The sequence below is a fragment of the Hippopotamus amphibius genome, chromosome 9 (assembly GCF_030028045.1).
Source record: "Hippopotamus amphibius kiboko isolate mHipAmp2 chromosome 9, mHipAmp2.hap2, whole genome shotgun sequence".
Taxonomy (NCBI): domain Eukaryota; kingdom Metazoa; phylum Chordata; class Mammalia; order Artiodactyla; family Hippopotamidae; genus Hippopotamus; species Hippopotamus amphibius.
Window position 1 is genome coordinate 142,635,466 of NC_080194.1, and position 22,778 is coordinate 142,658,243.

The following is a 22,778-nucleotide window of genomic DNA, read 5'->3' on the forward strand; positions in this document are numbered from 1 at the left end:
TCGGGAGGCATTCCCCTGGCAGGATTACTGCCTGAAGGTGCTGATGGAGGTGTGTTGGGAAGGCTAGTAGGTGTATGTGTGCGCGCACGCGTGTTTGAAGTTTCATTGCTTTGACTTGTGAATAGTCGTCTTGGAGAATCCCAGAATCTCGGAGCTGAATGGGTGTGACATACACCTAGTGGGCTGCTTCCTTTTTCACGCTGCAGAGGGGCAGAAGCACGTCCTTGGGGTCGCACAGTGTGCTGGTGGCTGGCCTGGGAGTGACGCAGCTCCCGTCACTGTCAACCCTGGGGCCAGCGGAGCGAGATACCCGGAGGGGAGGGGAGTGTGAGCCTCGGCCGTGCCGCGTGCGGCCCTGATCCACGGGCCAGCCTGCAGCCAAGGGCCGACGCCTGTGTCGTGGGCCGCACGCGCTACACGCAGTGGACTTAGAGCCTCTCTTGGGATTGGAACAAACGCGATCCGGGCAGGAGGCGAGGTTCCCGAGTGTCTCCCGGAGCGGGTTATCTTAGCTCTGCTGTCTCGTTCCATTCCACAAGGGCCGTCCGTGTGGGCAGCGTGAGCTTGAGGCTTGGCCTGCGGGTCTGAGAGCGGCTCAAGGCCAGGGCTTCCGACTCCAGGGGGCCCCACAGGAGGTAGAGCAGTTTTGTGCCGGGAGGGTTGGAGGGGACGCCCTTGGAGAGGCCTGTGGGGATGTTGCCGTCCTCAGGGCTTGGACGGTGATGGCTGGGCTCGGGGTTGGGGGTGGGCACCCTCGCGCCCATTTCCCAGTCGTAAGCGGAGAGCTCAAAGGCCGTCACCCGCCAGCCACACTGCCGGGGTCATCGGAGACTGGATTTCCACCCACATCCATCTAAGGTCACAGCCAGCCTTTGTCCACCGCCATTTGTCAGGGGCCTGGCTGACCTCTCTTGTCTGAGCTGTGTCGTCTGTGTGGGGCCTGGGGTGGTGGACGGCACCCCTTCCAGGCACGGGTCTGAGGGCTGCTCACACTGGTGTAGGAGGCTCTGTTTGATAAGAGTCTTAAACTCCTGTTGGTGGACTTGCGTAGACTCCTGTAGAAAACCAGGGTCTCCTCCCTGCATTTCTGCCCTTTCGTCCGTTTGTGGTCTGTCACATGACAGTGCAGCCTGTCTGAAATGGTCTGTTTCCCTTCTTTTTTGTTCTTAAAATTTTTTTTCTTTGAAAATATGAATGTCCTAGTTTAGTGAATTGGTGTTTGGGATCGTGGCTTTCTTATGATTGAAACTTCTGTGGAGGGGTTGTTCTCAAGGTGGTCAAGAGTCATGTCTTTGATTTAAAATGTGTCTTTTGAGTTGTCTTTTAAATCCTCCAGCGATCAGAGTTCAGGTTCTTCAGCAGCATGTGATCATTTGGTAATCATTACTGAGGTTACATTCTGGCTTGGGACGTTATCTTATTTTAATCATCAGGAAAATCATAAAGTTTTCTCCGTTAAGCATGTATTCATTTTTTTTTTTTTTTGGCACACGGGCTTCGTTGCTCCGTGGCATGTGGGATCTTCCTAGAGCAGGGATTGAATCCGTGTTCTCTGCATTGGCAGGTGGATTCTTAACCACTGCGCCACCTAGGAAGCCAGCATGTATTCATTTTTATCTTACATAAAAATTTTAATAGAGACCACCTGGTGCTCTTCCAGTGAGCTTTCCCCCATTAATTTAATTTTCCTCGGTTCTTCCATAACGGCTTTCTTTTCCATGAAATAGGTATGTTCCAGTGTTCCGTGTACCTTCCCACATTGTGTTGGTTATGATGCCTTTTTTAGGTTATTTTCTTGGTGATTGCCATGGGAATTACAGCTCCTGCATTTTATAACAGTCTACCTTGGGTTAATACTACTTGATTTCAGTAACATATAAACCCTTTGCTTCTGTATAACTCTGTCCTTCTCCTCTTTTGTGCTGTCATCACGATACAAATGACATCTGTATAAACTTTGCCTGTCAGAACAGATGTGTCGTTGTTGCTTTATACAGTTGTCTTTGAAACCAGCTAAAAGAAAGAATTACAAATACAGACGTGAGGACTGTGTTTTATGTTTACTGATGCGGTCACCTTTACCAGTGTGCTGCAGTTCTTCACGTGGAGTCATTTCTTGCAGGGAAGGTTTGCTGGTGAGGAATCCTGTCAGTTTTGGGGAGTCTGGGAACATCTTACTTCCTCTCTTGTTTTTTGAGGGGTAGTTTTGCTGGATGTAGAATTCTTGGTACGTTGGCTGTGGTCCCATTGCCTTTTGGCCTCCATGGTTTCTGACGGAAAGTCAGCTGTTAACCTTCAGGGGCCCCTTTGCACGCGGCCAGTCACTTGTGCCCTGGTGCTTTCAGGGTTTTCTCCTTGCACAGTTCCAGCAGTTTAATTATGACGCATCTGAGTGGGACTCTCTTCAGGTTTATCCTAGCTGGAATTCTTGGAGTTCTTGGATTGTTTAAATCAAATTTGACCATTGTTTATTCACGTGTGGGGATTCTTGTTATGATTATGTTGGCATGCTTGCTGTGTCCCATGGGTCTCTGAGCAGCTGTCCATTTTTTTCATCCCTTTTCCTTTCTGTCCATCAGACTGGAAAAAATCTGGATTGACCTGCCTTCAAGTGTGCTGCTTCTTCCTTCTGCCCACGTGCATCTGCTGTTGAGCCTCTGGTGAATTCTTCATGTCGGTTATTGAACTTCTCAGCTCCAGAATTTTTATCTGTTTCTTTTTGATAATTTCCGTCTGTTTATTGATACTCCCTGCGAGTGAGGCATTGTTCTCATATTTTCCCTTAGGTCTTCAGAGGCGGTTCCCTGTAGTCCTTTGACCTTATTTAAAATGGCTGATTTCAGGTCTTCATAGGCTCAGTCCCCAGGATTTTCCAAGGACAGTTTCTACGGACTGTGTGTCTCTCCCTGCCACCCTGTGCTTGGCCCTACTTCCTTATTTCTTTGCATGTCTTAGGGACGTTTGTTGAAGACTGGACGGTTTAAATAACGCAGAATCTCTGTAACTCAGTTCTCGTGCCAAGGTGCTGCTGCTCTTTGTCGTTGTCGGGGTTTTTCTGTTTTTTTCCCTTTTCTTTTTGGCTGCACTGTGCGGCACGCAGAAACTTCCCCCACCAGGGATCAAACCTGCGCCCCTTGCGGTGGAAGTGTGGAGTCTTAACCACTGGACCGCCAGGGAAGTCCTGTTGTTGTGTGTTCATTTATTTGTAATAAATTTATTTATTTATTTATTGGCTGCGTTGGGTCTTTGTCGCTGTGCACGGGCTTTCTCTAGTTGCGGTGAGTGGGGGCTGCTCTTCGTGGTGGCACACGGGCTCCTCATTGCTGTGGCTTCTCTTGTTGTGGAGCACAGGCTCTAGGCACGTGGGCTTCAGTCGTTGCAGCACATGGGCTCAATAGTTGTGGCTCACGGGCTCTAGAGCAGAGGCTCAGTCGTTGTGGCGCATGGGCTTCGTTGCTCTGTGGCACATGGGATTTTCCTGGAGCAGGGCTGGAACCCCTGTCCCCTGCATTGGCAGGTGGATTCTTAACCACTGCCCCACCAGGGAAGTCCCTGTGTGTTTTAATTAACAACTTTTCAGAACTGATTCTGTAGAGTTTCTAGTGTGAGTTTCCTGTGGCTGCCTTCAGAAAGCACCACAAACTGGGTGGCTTGAAACAACAGAAATAGGTTGTCTCAGTTCTGGAGGCTTGAGATCCGGGCGTGGGCAGGGCCCTGCTCCCTCTGAGACCCATCAGGGAGGATCCTTACTGCCTCTCTCAGCTCCTGGTGCTGGCGGCCGTCCTGGGCATTCCTGGGTCTGCGCCTGCAGCTCCTCAGCGTCTGCCTGTGTTGTCACGTGGCCTCCTGTCCGTGTGTCTGTGTCTTTATGTGGTCTCGTCCTCTTACGAGAACTCCATAGTATTGGATTAAGCCCCACTCTGCTCCACTGTGACCTCATTTTGACGTAAGTGATTACGGCATCAGTAAATGCACCCTGGATTGCCACAACCTTTAGCCACTTTCCAGTGTTCTGAAAAAGCGATTCTGACAATTTTTGCTAGTGTCCTTGTTGCTTTTGTGGAGGAGAGGAATTTTGGGAGTCCTTACTCTGCCTTTCTTACGAATGTCACCTACCTTTTATTCTTAAAGAGTCTGTAGAGAGATCATTTATGTGCCAGATAGTTTATTCAAAATGTCTAACACAGTGGTCTTTGGTATGATTATGGTTGTGCAACCATCACCATAGTTGATTTTAGAACATTTTATCACCCCCCCCAGAAGAAACCGTTCCTCTTCACCCGTCACTCCCTCCGTCCCTGGCGTCCCCTGCCAGCCGTACACAAGCACCAAGCTAGTGTCTGTTTCTGTAGTGTTGCCTCTCGGATGGAATCATCCCATACGTGGTGTTTTAGGACTGGCTTGTCTTCACTAACTGTCATGTTTTCAAGGTTCATCCATGTCGTAGCTTGAATCCGCACCTTTTTCTGGCTGAGTACTAGTCCATTGTATGATAGACCACTTTTATTTATCCATTCATCAGTTGATGGACATTTGGGTTTTTCCTCTCTTTGGCTCCTCTTATGAATAACGCAGCTGTGGACACTTGTATGCAGGTCTTTGCGTGGACACACGTTTTCCCTCCTCCTGAGTGTATACCTGGGAGGGCTTTGCTGGGTCATGTAGTGACTCTGTGCCTGACATTCTGAGGGACTGCCAGACCTTTTTGAAGGCAGCTGCACCATTTACACACCTGCCAGCACATGTGAGGCTTTCCACATCCTCACTAACATTCAGTGTAATCTTTTTTTTTCTTTTTGGTCAGAGGCAACACTGGCATCATCTTAGGGCGGCTGTGATTTGCATTTCCCTGACGGTTAGTGATGCTGAGCATTTTTTCATGTACTTCCTGGCCACTTGTACATATTTGGAGAAATGTCTATGCAAACCCTTTGCCCATTTTTAAATTGGGTTATTTGTGTTTTTACTGAGCTGTAAGAGTTCTTTGTATATTCCAAATGTAAGTCCTTTATCAGATGTATAATTTGCAAATATTTTCTCTGATAAAAATATTCTTCTCCATTACCTTTTTAGCTTCATTGTTTCCTGTTTTTCCACATATTCTGAGGTCTAGTTAAATAAGATTTTGCCTTTCCCTAAAGGTGTTCTCTTTTTTCCTCCTGGAAATACAATAAATAACAGTAAATAGACCCTCAGAAAACATTCCTTGAACCCCTGTTGTGTGTCAGGCTCCCCTCGCTTCCGGGACTTATCTGAGAACAGGGAGTGAATCCTTGCTCTCCTGGAGCTTGCATCCTGGGGCCGTACCCTGAGCCTGCGCCCTGGGGCTGTGTCCTGATTCTCAGGGCACCGTTAGAGCTGTTGCATCCTGATTCTCATTCTCCCTGGAGTTCAGATATTTATAGAGTGTGCCTGGCAGTGGTGGACACTCTTGGCTGTTTGCTGCGTGGATGAGTTGATGAGCTCAGGGACCCTGTCTTACTCATCACCGTGTCCCCTGGAGCTAGTACTTAAGAAATGTTTGTTGGCTCCTTGAGGATTCCTGTGGTCCCCAAGGAGACTCTGTAAACACGGTTTAAGGCCCTCAAAATATTTTTACACAGAAAGGGGATGGGCTCTTGGGATGACTTGGGAGAACAGGAATCTTCTAGAGCTGTGGTCCCTGCACAGTTTTAGCCATTAAGGTATTGGGGACTCCCAGTTGGGGGACCCCCCCATATACATACTTCACATACAGGTACTCATGTTCACACTCATAACACGCATGTGCGCATGTGTGCATGTACATTGATACACACTCACACATCATGTTCACATGTAACATGTACACACACTCACACACAGATACGCAGTCATGCAGGGACACGCGCACCCCCCCCCCCCACGTGCAGCACACGTGCGCACCCCCCCCCACGTGCAGCACACGTGCGCACCCCCCCACGTGCAGCACACGTACGCACGCTCATATACATATACACGCATTTATACACATGCATGGTTTAATACGTTGTATGTGTGTGCTACTCTATTATGTACCTTAAAAACTAAAGAGGAAGAGATAGGAACTTCAAGTTCAATGGCTAACCTCTTCCTCCTGCTGTGGGTGGACTGCTGTGACCCTGGGCTGTGTGCCCTCGCCTGAGAGCACCCTGCTTTACAGCACGTGATATTTAGCTTTCGTATGGGGCTTTGAGGCCCTTGGGAGTTCCTGGGTACACATTAAGCCCTTGTTTATTTTCTTTCTTAATCTTTAAGATCAGTTCAAGGCAGCTACATTTTAAATCCTAAAATGCTGAGTGATGTCACAGATGAAAATAATCTAGTCATTAATTCTGTATTAGAATGTAAACCAGGATCTTGCATCGAAGAATTAAAGGAGTAAATCATAAAAAGTAATACGGCCACCCTGTAGAAACTTAAGAAGATGGAGAAATGCAGTTTGTTGCATTTATTTACAGCAGTGTTACTGGAATAAGACGTTTTTCCCCCTGAGGGATACCTTAACCTTATTCTTTTTTTTAACTGAAAAGAACCTTTTTCTCTCTCAAATTCTGAGCTCTTCTCTGAACTAAAAACTGAACTGACCTTTTAACAGGATTTCCTTGTTTGTTTGTTGGCAGCTTGTTGGACATAACATCTCTGATTTGTCTTTCTCTGTCCCGGGAGTGCTGCATGGGTGATGTGTGTTTCAGGAAGCTGACCTTGTGGGGCTTAGTGCTTTCATGTGTACGAGCAGGAGCCCCAGCTCAGGCGGGCACACGGGTTTTCACACGTTAGGATGATTGTGTTGGCAGGAGAGCCAGGTGCGCTGATTCTGGAAACGCCGCCAGCGTGTGTAGGAAATCATTCGGCCTGTTTGTTTTAACTCTTTTCTTAACTCCAGAGAAAAGGAGGACTCTTTTGCACGTAACTTGTAAATATTTTACTTCTTTTTCTCTGCGCAAGTTGAAAACCAGACTTGCCCGGGCCTGGGCACGTGGGTGTATCTGCTGATTCACAGCGTGCTGGTGGATGAGGGGAGGACGTGGCCCTGCGTGGACTCCGCAGCCTGAATGAATGAGCGTGACCTGGGCCAGGATGGGGTTTGGCCCGGTGACGTGGCCGCTGTCCGCGTGCTGAGCCGGCGGCGGAGACGGAGGCGGAGGGGCGGTCCCCGCGTCTGGGCAGTGGCGCTCACCTTCTCTCCCGCAGACTCGCCAGTGCCCCAGGTCAGCGAGCGGAGGGACGCGGACTCCAGTCGGATGCAGATGCCGCCGGGGAACCCGCTGCTGCTGTCGCTCACGCTGCAGGAGCTGCTGGCCAGGGACGCCGTGCAGGTAGAGCTCATCCCCGAGAAGAAGGGCCTCTTCCTGAAGCACGTGGAGTATGAGGTGTCCAGCCAGGTACCTGTGGGGCGAGGCGTGGGCCCGGGCGGTGGGAGCGGGCAGGGCACAGGGAAGACCCCCCAGCGCGCGCGCCTCTCTGTGTCGGTTCCTGGCTCAGCCCCCCGCCGGGGCCCCGCCTGCCCTCGCCGTCCGGAGCCGTGGGATCCGACCCGGCCCCTCGGGACGGTCGGGCGGCCGGGCGGGCTCCGGAGGGCGAGCCCCTGGCAGGCCAGCCTGGGGCAGCCCCGCAGCGCTGGGGGGTCCCCGAGGGTGAGGGTGTGGGCGCCACAGACTGTGGACTCCGGCCCCGAAGCCAGTGTGCGGGCGCGTCCCCCGAGTGGCGGGCGCTGCCGTCCCTGTGAGGGGCACCCCTGAGGTCGGAGTTCGTTGGACGCCAGACCCTCGTCCCCGGCGTTGGCCGCACGCGTGGAAGCCTGTGGCGTCAGCAGTGTTGGTCTTTTTGTGCCTTCACCCGTTATCTTGGTTCCGTTAGGACACGTTTTGGTGGGAGCGTTTATTCTTTACCCTGGGGATTAAGTCAGCAGTGAACCAGGAGCACCGGTGCGTGTGTGTGTTGCGGTGGGGGGGGATTTGCAGGGTCAGAGGCCCCCCTTCGTGTAGCTGCCTCGGCCGCGTGAGGATGGAGGCTCCGGCGCCTCCTCCGGGCCTTGGCGCCCCCGGGCCGGGCGCCCGCCTGTGTGACCAGCTGCTCTTCTGTGAGAGCGGCCCGCTCTTCAGTCGCACTGAACGGCCCCTTCCCTGAGTGAACCGACGACCTCGCGATGGACGTGTTCAGAGGGAGGCCGTTTTGCCTGCTTCCCTCCTGAGATGTGCGTGAAGGGGTCAGCCTGCGAGTGCTGGGACGCGCCCCGCGGCTCCTCGGGCGGTGCCCCGTCTGCTGGAGCGGGAGTGAGTGCAGACGCGGCCCGATGCCCGAGAGAGGTGGACACACGTGGCTTCGTATTTTTCCTTGGTGTAGCGTCTTTAGGTTTTTTATAGACTTTGCTCCTTGGGGGTTGTTTTCAGGTTCACAGCAGCGGCGACGGGCGGAGCAGAGTTCCCCCGTCCCCTGGCACCGCGGGCGCAGCCCCCGCGCACTGCCCACACCCCCAGCAGCTGGCGCGCTTGGTACAGTGGACGCGCCTGCACAGACGCATCGTTGGTCACCCAGAGCCCGCGGTTGGCGTGAGGGGTCACTCTGGCTCTGTGCGTCCTCTGGGTTTGGTCAAACGTGTGACGTGTACCGACTGCTGTAGGATCACACAGTGTGGCTTCACTGCCCTGAACACCCCCGCGCTCTGCCCCGCCCCCGCCCCCACCACGGACGCCACGGTGCTCTCAGCATCTCCGTAGCTTTGCCTTTTCCTGCCACTTCCTGAGTGTCGTGTCATTGGAATCAACAGCGTGTCACTGTCTCCGACGGGCTTCTTCCACTCTGATGTAAATTAGCAGCTAGTGTAACGTGCGTGCGCGGTTCTCGTGTGAGCTCCTATACTCAGCCCCGACGAGGTTCCTGTCTGGCCGGGCGCTGACCCCGTGGGCCTGCAGGTTATGGGGACGGGCTCACGGGGGAACCTGGGGGCAGTTTCATCTGCGTTGTGTGTCTGCCGCGTTTCAGTCTTCATGTTCCGTGTTTGGGCCGCTTAGGCAGTTGAGTCTGTTTCAGGAGGCGCGGTGCTGCCTGGGTTGGTGCTGTTTGAAAGTGTATGTTGAGGACACACCCTCCCAGGTATCTCACGTGATACCTAAGGAGAGGAGGGAGCCGCCGTACAGGTGGAAACTCCTGCAGGGAGGCTTGTCTCACTCAGAAGATCCGGAATGATCGATGGTTAATGAGATATGCAGGCAGAGCGGTGCAGCGTTTAAAAGCTGTATTTCCGTCCATTAAGGACGTATAGGATTTCTCCTTCTGGGAGAGGCCTGGTGAGAGAAGGTGAGGCGTGGAGTCCTGTTATTTCCATGGGTTCTGTGTGGCGGCGGAAGGAGAAGGTATGGGGACGTCGTGACATGTGAGGGTTTCTGCTGTTGAATCTGGGCCTGAACCCCTTTTCCTGCAGCGCTTCAAGTCCTGCGTGTATCGACGGTACAATGACTTCGTGGTCTTCCACGAGGTGCTGCTGCAGAAGTTCCCGTACCGCATGGTGCCGGCCCTGCCGCCCAAGAGGATGCTGGGAGGTAACGTGGGCTTGCTGGAGGCTGGGGGCGGGGACTGCGTGGGGTGGGGCCCCTACCCTGAGCTGAGGTCCTGGCTCGGGGACAGACGCCGCTCTCCCCTCGCGGCCCGTCTTCCTGTGGGCGCTCTGCCCAGCCGCAAGAATGGCAGCAGGGCTGCGTGGCAGCCCCGGCCCCTGGGGAGCTGGGCGCGGCTGTGGCTTAGGGCCGAGGTCTGGTACCGGACGGCAGCATCCCCTGGTGCCCTTGGCGGAGCGAGTCTGCTGCTTGATCCCTGGCACGTAGGGAGGTACCCCGTTGTGCAAGGGACAAGGCGTGTACCCCCGTTCTCCCTCTCAGAGGGCAGAGGCCAGGCGTCCCGGGGCTCCTGAGTCGGGGGTCAGGGGCACTGTTTGTTTTGTCGGCTCTTGCAGAGCGACAGGTACCACCATAGCGTAAGGTGTGCTCCGGCGAAAGAACAAAAGTGAGTGTCGGCCCAGCGATCTAACCTGCATCTCAAAGGAGATGAAAAAAGGAGCAGATGGCCATCTCATCTTCATGCCCCACCTGCGGTTACCTGGGGCTGGTGAGGGACCACGGGGGCCTCCGGGCTCTTGCACTGGCCTGTCTCCAGGGTTCCAGAGAGCGGGGGGGCGGTGCGGCCCCTCTCAGGCCTCGTGGATCCCACCCACAGCCTCTTCTCCGCTTCTGTTTGAAACCTGGTGAGCAGGTGCCTGCCCAGACGTGGATTTTCTGCCGTTTTCCACCGTCCTGAAGTACTGCTGCCCTTGTCGGTCATGGTTCAGAATCTGATAATGTCATTTTCTTCTCGACCCATGGGAGCACATGGAAATCGTATCACATGGAAGGGGAAGGATGCTGAGGGCAGGAGTTGAAAATGCTTTGGGAAAAACTAGGTCAAGGGACTTCCTTGGTGGCGCAGTGGTTAAGAATCTGCCTGCCAATGCAGGGTTCACGGGTTCAAGCCCTGGTCCAGGAAGATCCCACATGCCACGGAGCAGCTAAGCGTGTGTGCCACAACTACTGAAGCCCACACGCCTAGAACCCGTGCTCCACAACAAGAGAAGCCACTGCAATGAGAAGCCCGCGCACCACAACGAAGAGTAGCCCCCGCTCGCTGCAACTAGAGAAAGCCCGTGCGGCCACAAAGACCCAGTGTAGCCAATCAATCAATCAATAAACTTATATAAAAAATTAACCTTAAGAAAAAAAAAACTGGGTCTAATTAACGTGTGAGTTTAGCAAAACCCGTTTGTTCATGGAGAGAAATGTCAGAAAGGGGCCACAGTGAGGGCTGCAGTGCCGCTGAGTAAAGCCAGCGGGCTCTGTGGTTTTCCTCGGCGGATCCCTGGACCGGGGTGTTCCTAGGGGGCCGGGCGTGGAGCCGGGGGTCTGGCGCGCCTTCTCTCACAGCCTCTGGTCTGTGTCCGTGCCCCCGGCTGGCCGTGTGGCTGGGAGAGCGCTCCGTGCGCCAGGTGCTGGGCCCCGGGAGTGAGGCCCCAGGGGGCTTGTGCCTGGGCCCGCGTGGTCACCCTGTGTTCTGCCTGCAGCCGACAGGGAGTTCATCGAGGCCCGGAGGAGAGCCCTGAAGCGCTTCATCAACCTGGTGGCCCGGCACCCGCCCTTCTCCGAGGATGCCATCCTCAAGCTCTTCTTGTCCTTCAGTGGCCCCGTGAGTCCTGCTCTCCGCGTGCTGGGGCCTGCGGCTCCCTGGGTCTTAACTTTCATTCTTTTTTTTGGGGGGGCCGCACTGCCCGCTTATGGGATTCTAGTTCCTCAACCAGGGATCAAACCCAGGCCCACAGCAGTGGAAATGCAGAATCCTAACCCCTGGGCCGCCAGGGAACTCCCACTTATTTTCATTCTTAAATTGGCCTCTGTTTCGTGCTCTCCCCTTACTCCCCTTGTGTGGATGCCCTGGCAGAGTCTGTTTACCTGGGACAGCCACAGTGAAGCCTTATTTTCTCCCCAGGTAACAGGTTGACTGTGAGTCTGAGGCGTCCTGTCCCAACTGGCAGGGTTCTGTGTGGAAGGGGTGGCTTCTCGGCCTGGTCTCTGAGGGCCTGAAGCTGGTACACAGGAGCCTCTGTGGTTTGGAGAGTTGACAGACGGGCTCATGACTCCAGACGGGAATGTGCATTTACTTAGAAAAGAAGCCTGGGGCCTCCCTGGCGTCCAGTGGGTGAGACTCTGCGCTTCCACTGCAGGGGGCATGGGTTCCACCCCTGGTCGGGGGCTGGGAGCCTGCAGGCCTCGTGGTGCTGCCGAAATAAAAAGTTAAAAAATAAAAAAGAAGGCCGGGTTGGCCTCAGGACCACGGGGAGCACCCGCTGAGTCTGGCTGGCAGGGTGGCGGGGTGGACGTGCGTCCTGGGAGGTGAGCTCCGCGTGGGCCTCGATTCCGGTGAGACGCTGCACGGGCAGCGTCCTCCTCCAGCTGCGGCGGGCCGTCCCGCCTGTCAGGACACCGAGGCCCAGCCCTGCTCCCGGCAGGGGAGGGGGCGCCGCCCGGACGGCCCCGTGTGCCCAGGGCTGAGCCCTGCGTAGGCAGAGAGGCTGCCCTGCGGGACCCTCTCCTTGTGGGGGTGCGTGGAGGGACCCTGGCGAGGACACCCTGCGCGGCCCGCAGTGGAGTAGACGTGCCCTTGCCTGGCCGCGGAAAGATGCGGGCGCAGAGCCACAAAGGTGGATTCCACACAGGCCTGGCCTCCTCCTTTACCTCTCATTCCCCGGAGGCCAAAGGGGCCTTTGACCCCTAGAGACGCTGCGGCCTTTCCCTTGGCGGTGCCCGGGGGCCTGTCGGTCTGCCCCTTTTATGGGACCCAGTCAAGACATTCAGGGAATGCTTGCTGTGACCTTCTGCTTTTGAGCTGAGAGGGTGGGTCTTTTGAACCCTGGGGCTGGACAGGCTTCTGTGAAACAGGGATCTTTACTGCAGAGGAGGAATGTTGTGGGCACCGCAGCTGGAGGCAGAGGGCGGGAAGGTGGGGAGGGCGCAGCTGCTGCAGAGCCCGGTGGCGTCAGGCTCCAGCGACCCCTTGCCCTTACACAGGTGGGGTGTCCCCGGACGTCCCCGGCACTGTTTGCTTCTTTGGTAAGATGAGGGAATTGGGACGGATGCTCTTCAAGGCATCTCTGAAATGCTGCAGTTCCTTCGCCCTTACACAGCTGCACGTTAGGGCCTCTGGCCGTATCTCCCGTGCTCTTGGTGGGGCCTCATCTTAAGGCTCGGCTTTGCCAGGGAGCCTCCCTTCAGAGAGCAGGGCTCAGGACCCCAAGTGCTGCCCCTTCTCTGCCGTCAGCTCTCCTGGGGCTCTGGGGGCCCTGGCCCTGTGGGTCTGATCATAGGAAGGAAGAGACTTCAGCCTCTGTCTCTGTGCCCCACATGGGACCTTCCAGGATGCAGTGAACCCGCCATCTGTCCCAAGTACTCATGCCCCTGGTCTGCAGGTGGAGTCTCCGTTTTTCTGGAGAGAGCGCTCCAGGGCTGGAGTGCGCAGTGCTGTCACGAAGTCGGGCTCTCCTGCCTCTGGAAGACCAACCACCCCAAAGCTTAAGGCCGATGGGGAAAAAAATGGAACAGGAGACGGGAAGGGGTTACGGAATGCTCACGTTAAAGCATACACACAGACGCGTCTCTCGCGGGGCTGTGCGCTGCTTTCCGGTGATGCGGGCGGGCTCGTGCTGGCCTCTCTGCGGCCGGTGGAGGATCACGTGTCCCTCTCCCTCTTGCAGGACGTGCAGAGCAAGTTAAAGGAGTCGGCTCAGTGTGTGGGAGACGAGTTCATGAACTGTAAGCTGGCTGCTCGGGCCAAGGTACTTGCTGGTTTTAACGGTCACGTCCCCGGAGCAGTACTCACATTGACAGTTAGTGATGCTTGTTTCTCCTCTGCCGTGCACCAGCCATCGTGCTAAGATGGATCGCATGGTTTTCTCACTTAACCCTTGTTTCAGCTGGTCTGAGACACAGCAGGTGTCGTGCCCGCTTTACAGACGAGGCTGCCATCTGCAAGGCCCAGCTGTCTAGGCGGCAGGGCCTGCGTGTGATGGAGCGCGTGACCACAGGGCGCCCGGTCCTGGCGCCACGTCCTCAGGCGCTCTGTGATCCAGATAGGTGTGAGCTTGGCTGTCAGCTTTTCCCAAATGAGGGGATCGATCGTTGCATTGGTTTGTTTATGGACTCATTTATTTAGTTTTTCCAGCTCTTTTCTTTTTTTTTAAATTTTTTGACATAAAATAAATTGCATGTATTTAAAGTGCACAATTTGATATTTTTTTATTAGTAACATATATATGGCAATCCCAATCTCCCAATTTATCCACCCCCCCCCCCCCCGTTTTCCCCACCTGGTGTCCATGTTTGTTCTCTATATCTGTGTCTATTTCTGCCTTGCACACTGGTTGGTTGTACTATTTTTCTATATTCCGCATATATGTGTTAATATACGATACTTGTTTTTCTCTTTCTGACTCACTTCACTCTGTATGACAGTCTCTAGGTTGCATTGGTTTCTTTTTTTTTTTTGGCACACGGGTTTAGTTGCTCCGTGGCATGTGGAATCTTCCTGGAGCAGGGATCGAACCTGTGTCCCCTGCATTGGCAGGCAGATTCTTAACCACTGCGCCACCTAGGAAGTCCGCATTGGTTTCTTTTTAAATTTAGTTAATCTGGTTTTTTCCTCAGAAGGATGAAAGTAGCTATTTGGTAGCTTTTTTTGTTATTCCTTCTTAGGCTGCTTCTCCATACAAAAGTATAGATTCTTTTACCTTGGTTTTATTCTCTAAGCTTTTTGTGTTCTAAGCGTTGTGTAGTTAACATTAGTTAGCATTAATAGATAGTTAATGGTAAAGCTGGCGGAAAGTTACTCTTCGGGAGTAGGTAAGGGAATAGAGAGGCCCGGCCCCTGCGCAGAGCTGGGGCTGCACTTTCATGGGGTCGAGCTTGCAGGCTGTATTTTTTGTGCACGTGGGGCAGTTTCTGTGTCTCTTTCGGACAGGAAGTGGGCTCCCGGGCGGGCGCTGCGTGAGCTGGTCTGGGGTCTGGGTGTGTTTGCCTGCCCGGTCGACGGAGGCGCTTCCTCTCCGGTTGGTCGTGGAAGGTTTTCACGTCTGCTGATGCACGGTCCCTCCTCCTCCCCGTCAGGACTTCCTGCCAGCCGACATCCAGACCCAGTTCGCCATTAGCCGGGAGCTGATTCGCAACATCTACAACAGCTTTTACAAGCTTCGCGATCGAGCCGAGCGGATGGTGTCGCGGGCCATCGACAATGCTGCTGACCTTCTCATATTTGGGAAGGAGCTGAGGCAGGTGACCCCGGAGGGCTCCGCGGCGTCAGTTTTGTGGGGAGGGGTCTTTAGACGTTGGTGGTGGGCTTGGAGCAGAAAGTACGTTTGCTGTAATGACCCCCATTCTGACCTGTTCCACCCCAAAGGGGAAGGAACGGGCTGGGGAGACGGGAGATCGTATTCAGGAGAAAGGAAAAAGGTGGAGCGTGTAGACATGTCACTGGGGTTCCTAAACGTAGGGGTTTCCCCCGTTGTCGGGATCAGGCTTGAGACGAGGTCCATCTGACCTGGGAGAGGCCGCCCTGGGCTGGTCACGCTTCCTCTCCCCTGGAGGAGGGCCGGGCCTCCAGCCAGGTCGCTGCCCCCCGCAGCTGTCCCGGAACTGCGTGCCTCCGTCCCGTCGGGCACATCTCCCCTGGGGGGGTCTCACTGACAGTTGGCTCCAGGTCTTGGTGGGGTGAGATCCCACTTTTCTAACAGACCCCCAGGCTCCTGCTCTTTGAGTAGCAGAGGTCTCAGGAGATGAGCAGGGCGCCCTGGGGTGGCGTGGTGCTGGGCAGAGGTGGGTGTCGGGTGGGCTGCCCGCCCGGCTGCCAGGCCTGAGTGTCTCTTCCCCCTGTGTGTTTCCGTGCCCCTCAGTGCTCTAGGGTCTGACACAACCCCGCTGCCCTCCTGGGCCACTCTGAGCAGTAGCACGTGGGGGTCGCTCAAGCAGGCACTGAAAGGCCTGTCCGTCGAATTTGCACTGCTGGCTGACAAGGCTGCGCAGCAGGTGAGTGGTCTGGTCTCCGAGGCACCCAGCCCACAGGACGCTCTGCGCCGTGCTGGGCGGGAGCGCCTCCTTCGCAGATGGGCGTCACAGCTCTGAGTCCTGCGTGCGTGGACAGCGGTCCTCAGGGCGGTACCGCACGTCCCTGTCGCTTCCGGGTGGCTCCCCCGGTTCTCTGTGCTCTCGAGAGGGTTGCTGATGACGGGGACACATTGGGGTCTGCTCTCTGAGAGCTGATTTGGCGAGATTAGAAGATATGCTCTGTCCTCAGAGATGTAACCTAGCACTTCTCAGGGTGCTCTGGGCGGCCCAGGTAGCTCCCGTGTTGCTGTCCTGCTCAAGTAGCATTTAGCCACTTGAAAACTCATCAGAAAAAACGGGCTTCCAGCGCCCCAGAGAGTCCACCTCCAGACACCCAGTTAACCTCAGGAAATGCTCCTGCTCTGTGCAGGTGTTATTTGTAGAAATCTGCAAAGAATCTTGTAGTCACTGAGGATTAATTTGCAGATACAGTGTTTACCATCAGAGGGAAATGTTCACCTGGGAGCTTTTATGCTGTAAATTGTTGCATAATTTTGAGGGTGAGAGTTTGCTTCCTAGTTCTTGGGGAAATGATCTTAAGCTGCTGGTAGGTGGTTTTAAATACATTAAAATGGAGGCCTTGCTGCCCGGCTGAGGCGTGCAGCTCCTTCGTGTGAGTCACAGAACCACAGCGGCGGGTGGGTCTGGGGGTTTCAGGCTCCAGGTGGGGCCCTCAGGTGCCAGGACGGCTCTGAGTCCTGAAAGGGAACCTGACGGTGTTCCTGGTGTGGAAAGTCCTGGCTTTTCCTCCCCTGTGGTCCCCGTGCCTGTGTGTTTCCTTTAGAGGCCACATGTGGGGCGGTGTCTGCATCTCTCGGAATTGGCACTGGGCCCGGCCCGTCTCCAGGTCTGAGAGGTGCCCATGACTCCGTGGTGGGCGGGGGTGGAGCTGGGGGCCAAGCACGGGTGTCCGAGGACTGGCCGGGTAGAGGGGCGGGCCCGCCCGGGCAGCCTGCTCTGCACTAGCGCACGTCTCATGCTGGGCCCTCGCTCAGGCTGCGTCGGTCCCTGGGTCTTTTTTCCGTGATTAGAAACAAGGGAGCTGGACTAGATCCTTAACAACTTTTTGTCTAGCTCTCGACCCTTTCCTCAGAACTCAGTTTGTAAAACATGCGTCCGGAGCTGGGACCCACAGCTCCCTCTGGGGCAGGTAGCCGGGGGGTGGGGGGAGGCGCGGCGCACAGAGGAGGTGGGAACCCCAGCGCAGGCATGTCTAGCCTCTGTTCTCATTCAGATTTGGACGCCGTCTCTGCCGTGAAAAGGGAGAGGGGCGTCGGGCTTCCGATGTGCTGCGGTTTGTAGTTGAAATTCCTCGCTCCTCTGAGGTTCCTCACAAATGCAGCTTTGCAGCGTCATGTCTGCAGAGGGCACAGCCCCGAATTTTCCTCATTGTGTGGTGGTTCCTGCGTTGAAGTGAAGTTAATACAGTTTTAACACGAAACTGGCTTGGGCAAACGGCCTGTGAGGACGCGCACCCGTCAGAGCTTGGGTTCCACTGCGCTCTTGCTGTGCCAGTGAAGACATCTGAGGGCTGGTTCTGAATCCCGTTTTCACATATCCTGGTTTTTTCTCCCCAGACCTGTCAGGAGACCTGGTCACTGCAGTGGGGCTGATTCTTCTGTGGCAACAGGGTGTGTGCTTTCTGTAAAGGCACACGTGCTGGTGGTTTAGGGTCTTGTACAGCACAGGCCCAGAAACGGAACTTGGTAGCTGAGGACACACACAGGAGCCCGCCCTGCCACACGCTGGGGAGGAGCCTCCATTCTCCCGTGTCCCCTGCCCGGTCAGCAGGGACAGGGCACCTGTGGCTGTCTGGTATTTTGCTTTCTGAGTTTAAAACCTGCAACATGCCTGTTATTTTGCTGTCACCTTACTTTCTGGAACCTCAACTGTGGGTGCGTGATTGAATGGCTGGGAACCTCTGGGCTCAGTGGGCCTGAGGGCCCAGGGTCCCCTGAGTTGGTGCCAGAGCCAGGGTGGAAGCCAAGTTTGTCTCCCCATCAGTCTTGGACTTCTCTTTGTTTCTTCTGCCTGCACTCTCCCCGTACCAGGTGTGGTTTGTGGGAGGAGCTTTTCACCCTCTGCCGAGGCTAGAGCTCTAGAGGTTGTAGAGGGGGCTTGGTTTCCCCAAGGAGCTGGTGCCGCACTTAGGATGGGGTTAGCAGACACCTGGGAGAGGTGCTCAGTGCACCTGGAAGAGGGACTTGGTGCATGTTGGCTGAGGGATGTGAGGGCACTAGAGACCCCCAGGGCACGTGGCTGGGACCACAGGGTTAACATGGGGGGTGCCCTGGAAGCCACTGTAGCCCCAGCCATTGCCTTGGTGACTAAGGGAGGGCGAGTGGTGGCCTGCAGGCCCATGTTTGCTGTTTCTGGAGCAGGAGGTGGGCGGACCGCACTTCTCCGTCCTGCTGCCCTGCCTTGCCTGCGGAGCATGACCTCTGAGCCCAGAGTGGCGGGGCCCAGGGCTTTGGTCGGACTCCTCCTGCCTGGGAGGGGCTCTGAGCGTCGGCGTGGCCAGTGGGCTGTGTGCACGTGCTCGTCTGCGCGAGTGTTCCTGCCTTGCACGCCTGGCGGGTGCGGTGGTGACACCAGGACACCCGGTCTGCTGCCAGCCCCCTGCCCCGTGGCGCCGTGGCGCTCCCTGTGTCACTGTGACCTGGGTGCAGAGGCACACGCGGGGTCCAGGAGAGAGGGCCCCCCCGCCCCCCTCCTGCCTGTGTCTCCGCAGCCGAGCACCAGCAGGACTGGTTCACGCAGCTCGGCTGAGTCTTCAGGTTCAGTCCTGCAGCTGCAGACCCTCCCCCGCCGCCCTCCTCTCCTTTTCATTGAAGCTGCGACGACTCCCCTTGTCCCCAGCACGTCCGTCCGGTTTTATTTCCCTCTTAGCGCAGCTCCTCTGTCTGTGGGGCCAGAGGCGGGGGTGCCTGTCGGGAGGCGAGGCGGATGCACAGAGGACGCGGGGCACGCGGCCCTTGTTCTTGTTCACCTCCTGGTTCCGTCGTGTGGACGGGCCCCCTGCAGGGCTGGCCGGTGGCTCTGGGGGACGAGCCAGCCCAGGCGGGCAGTGGTGTGTGAGCCTGGGTGGGGCCCTGGGTCCTGTGTGCTCGGTCGGTGGTGGCCCACGCCCCGTGTTTTCCAGGGCAAGCAGGAGGAGAACGACGTGGTGGAGAAGCTGAACCTCTTCCTGGATCTGCTGCAGTCCTATAAGGCGAGTCTGGGTGGCTGCTTGGTCAGGGACACAGCTGTGGGACAGGCTGCTGGGACCTTTCAAGGGTGTGACTCCGGGGATGGAAAAGGCCTGAAGCCAGGGCTGCGGGGGTGGCCGGGTCTCCTGCAGGCTCCCCGGAAGGCCCTGCGGGGCGCCGTGGGCCGTGGCTGCAGCAGGCGTGCAGAGGGGCCTCGGGCTTCCCCGATGGCAGCGCGAGGGGCGTGTGCGCGTGCGCGTGTGACTGCGCTCTATAGCACGTGAGGGGGCCAGCCCAGCCAAGGGGGAGCCGCCTCTTCCGGGTGGAGGTTCCGGGACGTCAGGCCTCAGCTCGGGGCAGGGGTGGAGCGCCTGTGAGGCTGGAGGATCCTTCGCGCTGAGCCCAGGGGGGGCTGGCCCGGTGCTGGTGGGGAAGGTTCTGGAAGGGATGCCTTTGTCGAACAGGAGGGCAGCCCGGTGGCCTCTGCAGCGGCAGCCCTGCGGTCCGTGGCGGGTAGTCCCACAGGAGTGCTGATCGGGGTTCCTTTGGGGCCAGGGAGATGTGCTAGGGGCGTCCTTTAGGGGACTGGTCATGCTGCTGGGGGGACGCTGGCTTCCTGGACGTCAGTCAGCGTTCCGTCTGCGGTCCCGCGCTGTCCCCGCGCTGCTCACTTCCCCGTGGGTTTCCGGCGGTGCTCATTTGCACCGCGACCCCCTCGCGGTTTGCCCGGGCAGATCTCCGGACGCTCCCTTCCGTGAGCACCGAGCGAGCGGTGAGCGGCCTCTAAAGAGGAAGAGCCGTCGCCTCCCGCGGGCGTTGAGACGCGGGCGGCGGGTACCGTCTGTGCCTCCCGCCGGCTCGGCTGACGCGCGCCCGCCCCCCGCAGGACCTGTGTGAGCGGCACGAGAAGGGCGTGCTGCACAAGCACCAGCGGGCGCTGCACAAGTACAGCCTGATGAAGAGGCAGATGATGAGCGCCTCCGCGCAGAGCCGCGAGGCCGAGTCCGTGGAGCAGCTGGAGTCCCGCATCGTGGAGGTGGGCAGGCGGGCGGGCCGGGGGGCCTTTCCGCACCTGCCGTGGGGCGCCGCGCCGTCCCCCCGGCGTTCTGTGGTCGGCTGCGTGAGCTGGCGGGACGGCGATGCCGTGCCCCGGGTGACAGAGCCGGTGTGGCCGCTGTGGCTGGGACGTGGAGGAGGGGCTCGGGCGGGGTGTGGGCCCTGTGCTGCTCCTCCCCGCCTGTGCTGGGCCAGGCGCAATTGGTGATCCCTCTGCAGCAGGAGAACGTGATCCAGACGATGGAGCTCCGCAACTACTTCTCCCTGTACTGCTTGCACCAGGAGACGCAGCTGGTCCATGTGTACCTGCCCCTCACCTCCCACATCCTGGGGGCCTTTGTCAACTCCCAGATCCAAGGGCACAAGGAGGTGGGTGCCCCCGTGCCCCTACCTGTCTGGGCCAGCGCCCTCTTCCTGCAGCAGCCCTTCCTGCGAGTCTGGCAGCCCTGCCGCTGACCTTGAAGAATTGCTTAGGAAATGGGTGCAGCAGGGGAGCCAGGACTTGACACCCTAGTCTCATGACCTGTCCTTGTGGTTCCCCGGGGGAGGGGGTGTGGGAGAGCAGAGCAGGACCATGAAGGGAGACTTCCTTGGCTTCTGGAGGAGTTCCAGACAGAGGTCGGGAGCGAAGCACGTAGAGCCCCCAGGAGTGAGAGCACAGCCGGTGGGGTGTCAGTGTGAGGAGGCGGGGAGGCCCCCAGGTGGGGTGTTCCCCTGGAGACCCCGCCAGCTTCCTCCAGACGGGGTGCTGCGCCCCTGAGACGCGGGGACTGTCTGGGGCCCTTGCAGACTTCCAGGACAGCCCTGTCTCGGCTGCGCAACTCCGGCTCGGTGTCAGGCTCTGTGCTCACTGTCCCCAGACGGCCTGGGGTGTGTGTGTCCGGCCAGGGCCGAAGGGACACTTAGACGACCCCTGCCTGGTTCTGCATTTGGCGGCCTCCTTGCAGCCTACACCTTCCCGCCCCCTGATATCCTCCGGCCGGGGCTCCTTCTCGGCTCTGGGAGCACAAGCGCCTCCCGTGAGGGACGGACGCATCTGCTGGGGGCCACGCCCCGTGCTTTGATACGGGGTTGCAGGGGTGGGGAGGGGGAGTGTAGGCTCAGACTTTCTAAACCTCAGATCCCAGGTGTCTCACCTTCCAGCTCTGCACCATTTCTGAGCCCTTACGGCCTTGGCTGGGTTGTTGAACCTCTGCGGCCAGTTTCCCTACCTGAAAAGTTGCATAAAACACGATGCAGCCTTCCGGGATCGGCTTGGGGATTCGGTGGGAATGGGCCGCTTGGCTATTGCTCTGTGCCAGGTTCTGGGCCGTGCTGGGCACACCTGCCCCCAGCTCTCTGTGCCACCCGACAAGTGGGAGATGCCGCCGGGTTGGCTGCCAGAGCAGACGGGCTGGGGTGCAGTCTGGGGAGCTGGTGACTCTTCCCCGAGGGCTGTGGAGGCTCTTGTGAGCAGCACGTGGAATGAGCTCAGACCTGTGGTTGAGAAAGGTCCTGGGCGGCGGGGGGAAGATGGAGGTGCTGTGTCCAGTCGGGAGGCGGTCGTGACTGAGCAGGTCGGGCTGGGCTAGACCCGCGCTGGAGCCGGGAGTGCTGGAGCCACCTGGAGGGTCCGGTCGATGCGCCAGTTAGGGTACAGATCCCGCCTCAGACTCGCTGTCAGAACCGCTGGGCCTGGGACTCAAGGGTCTGCCTTTAGTGGGACACCAGCGGAGTCGGGCCTGAGTGGGAGGTGTCGTCTGCCTGAGATGGAAGTTCCCATACTTTCTCTTAGTGCCTCGGTGACTTCTCACAGCAGTCCGAGGCCAAAGTGCCTTTTTAATGGTTCTGTGTTCTAGGTTCTTAGCTTCAGACACCTCACAGCACTGGTCCACGTGGCCCGTGACAAATTCTGAATTTCCCTCGAACATTTCTCATAAGTTCGTGGGGCTCCTGGGGTTTGCTGGGGTGCCCAGGGTGCCCTCGGGCTCAGTTTGGGAACTGCAGGTGCAGCCAAGGCAGCAGCAGGGGGGCTGGGGAGGTAGGGCCGCACGATGGTCAGCCCTCACAGGCAGGTCTGGGCAGCTAGTGGGGACACCAGGGTGATACACAAGAAGGCAGGAGGGCGTTTCCTGACACAGTCCTGGATTCCTCCACCGGGGGCGACTCCTCAGTCCCCCGATCTCGAAGCCCGGGGACTGGACTCGGCTTCAGCCCGCGCTCCCAGGGCCGTGCTGCTTCCCGCTGTCACGTGAGCCTCTGGGACACCGGCCTCACTGCGCGCCGCGGGGCCCGGGCGCCACGCGGCTGTCGCCTTGCTCTCGCTTCGCCCGTCTCCGTGCTCCTTTGGTGGACGTTGTCGTGGCCTCTGCGCCGCGCAGGCGGCCAGCGCCCGCGGACCTGTCAGAGGGAGAGACTCGACGATCCCATCTCTTGAGCTCCCACGTTGCGTAGACCTGCGCCCCTTCTGTCCGCGTGCAGGGGCGGCCGGGCTGCCCGCCGCGACCTCTGGTTGTGGGCCCACCCTTGCCTGGGCTGGGCCGCGATGTGGGGTGGGAAGACCGCCCGCCCTCACTCTCGGGGAGGGGACGCACGGGTGGGTGTGGCTGCACGGGCGCGTCCTCTCCCCGTGGGCGTCTTAGGAAGAGCGGGTGCATCGGGACGCGGGCAGCTGCCGTCTCCTCACCCCGCCCTGCCCCCTCTTCTCTTGCAGATGAGTAAGGTGTGGAATGACCTGCAGCCCAAGCTGCACTGCCTCTTCACCGGCCCGCACGGCACCCCGACCCCACCGAGGTCCGCGCAGGACGGCCTATTCCCTCACTAGCGCCGGGAGGACGCGGGCGGCATCTCCGGCACCCTCACTAAACCTTCTTTCCAAATGGTG

The 22,778-nt window shown here is 57.6% G+C and overlaps 1 protein-coding gene across 2 annotated transcripts in view; it reads left to right on the forward strand.

Annotated features, from left to right (window-relative positions):
• SNX8 (sorting nexin 8) overlaps positions 1 to 22,778 on the forward strand; it is a 38,066-nt gene extending 15,288 nt beyond the window's left edge. Inside the window, exons 1-12 of one of the 2 annotated variants that reach the window (XM_057695702.1) lie at positions 3,394 to 3,556; positions 6,840 to 6,850; positions 7,192 to 7,382; positions 9,422 to 9,539; positions 11,087 to 11,208; positions 13,271 to 13,351; positions 14,679 to 14,839; positions 15,461 to 15,593; positions 18,814 to 18,882; positions 19,746 to 19,895; positions 20,135 to 20,284; positions 22,608 to 22,778. In XM_057695702.1, the coding sequence (XP_057551685.1) occupies positions 3,444 to 3,556; positions 6,840 to 6,850; positions 7,192 to 7,382; positions 9,422 to 9,539; positions 11,087 to 11,208; positions 13,271 to 13,351; positions 14,679 to 14,839; positions 15,461 to 15,593; positions 18,814 to 18,882; positions 19,746 to 19,895; positions 20,135 to 20,284; positions 22,608 to 22,718 (1,410 nt within the window). In that variant the 5' untranslated portion in view covers positions 3,394 to 3,443 and the 3' untranslated portion in view covers positions 22,719 to 22,778. Of the gene's footprint in view, positions 1 to 3,393; positions 3,557 to 6,839; positions 6,851 to 7,191; positions 7,383 to 9,421; positions 9,540 to 11,086; positions 11,209 to 13,270; positions 13,352 to 14,678; positions 14,840 to 15,460; positions 15,594 to 18,813; positions 18,883 to 19,745; positions 19,896 to 20,134; positions 20,285 to 22,607 lie in introns of those variants that run through there. The other variant, XM_057695701.1, reaches the window with a different exon arrangement.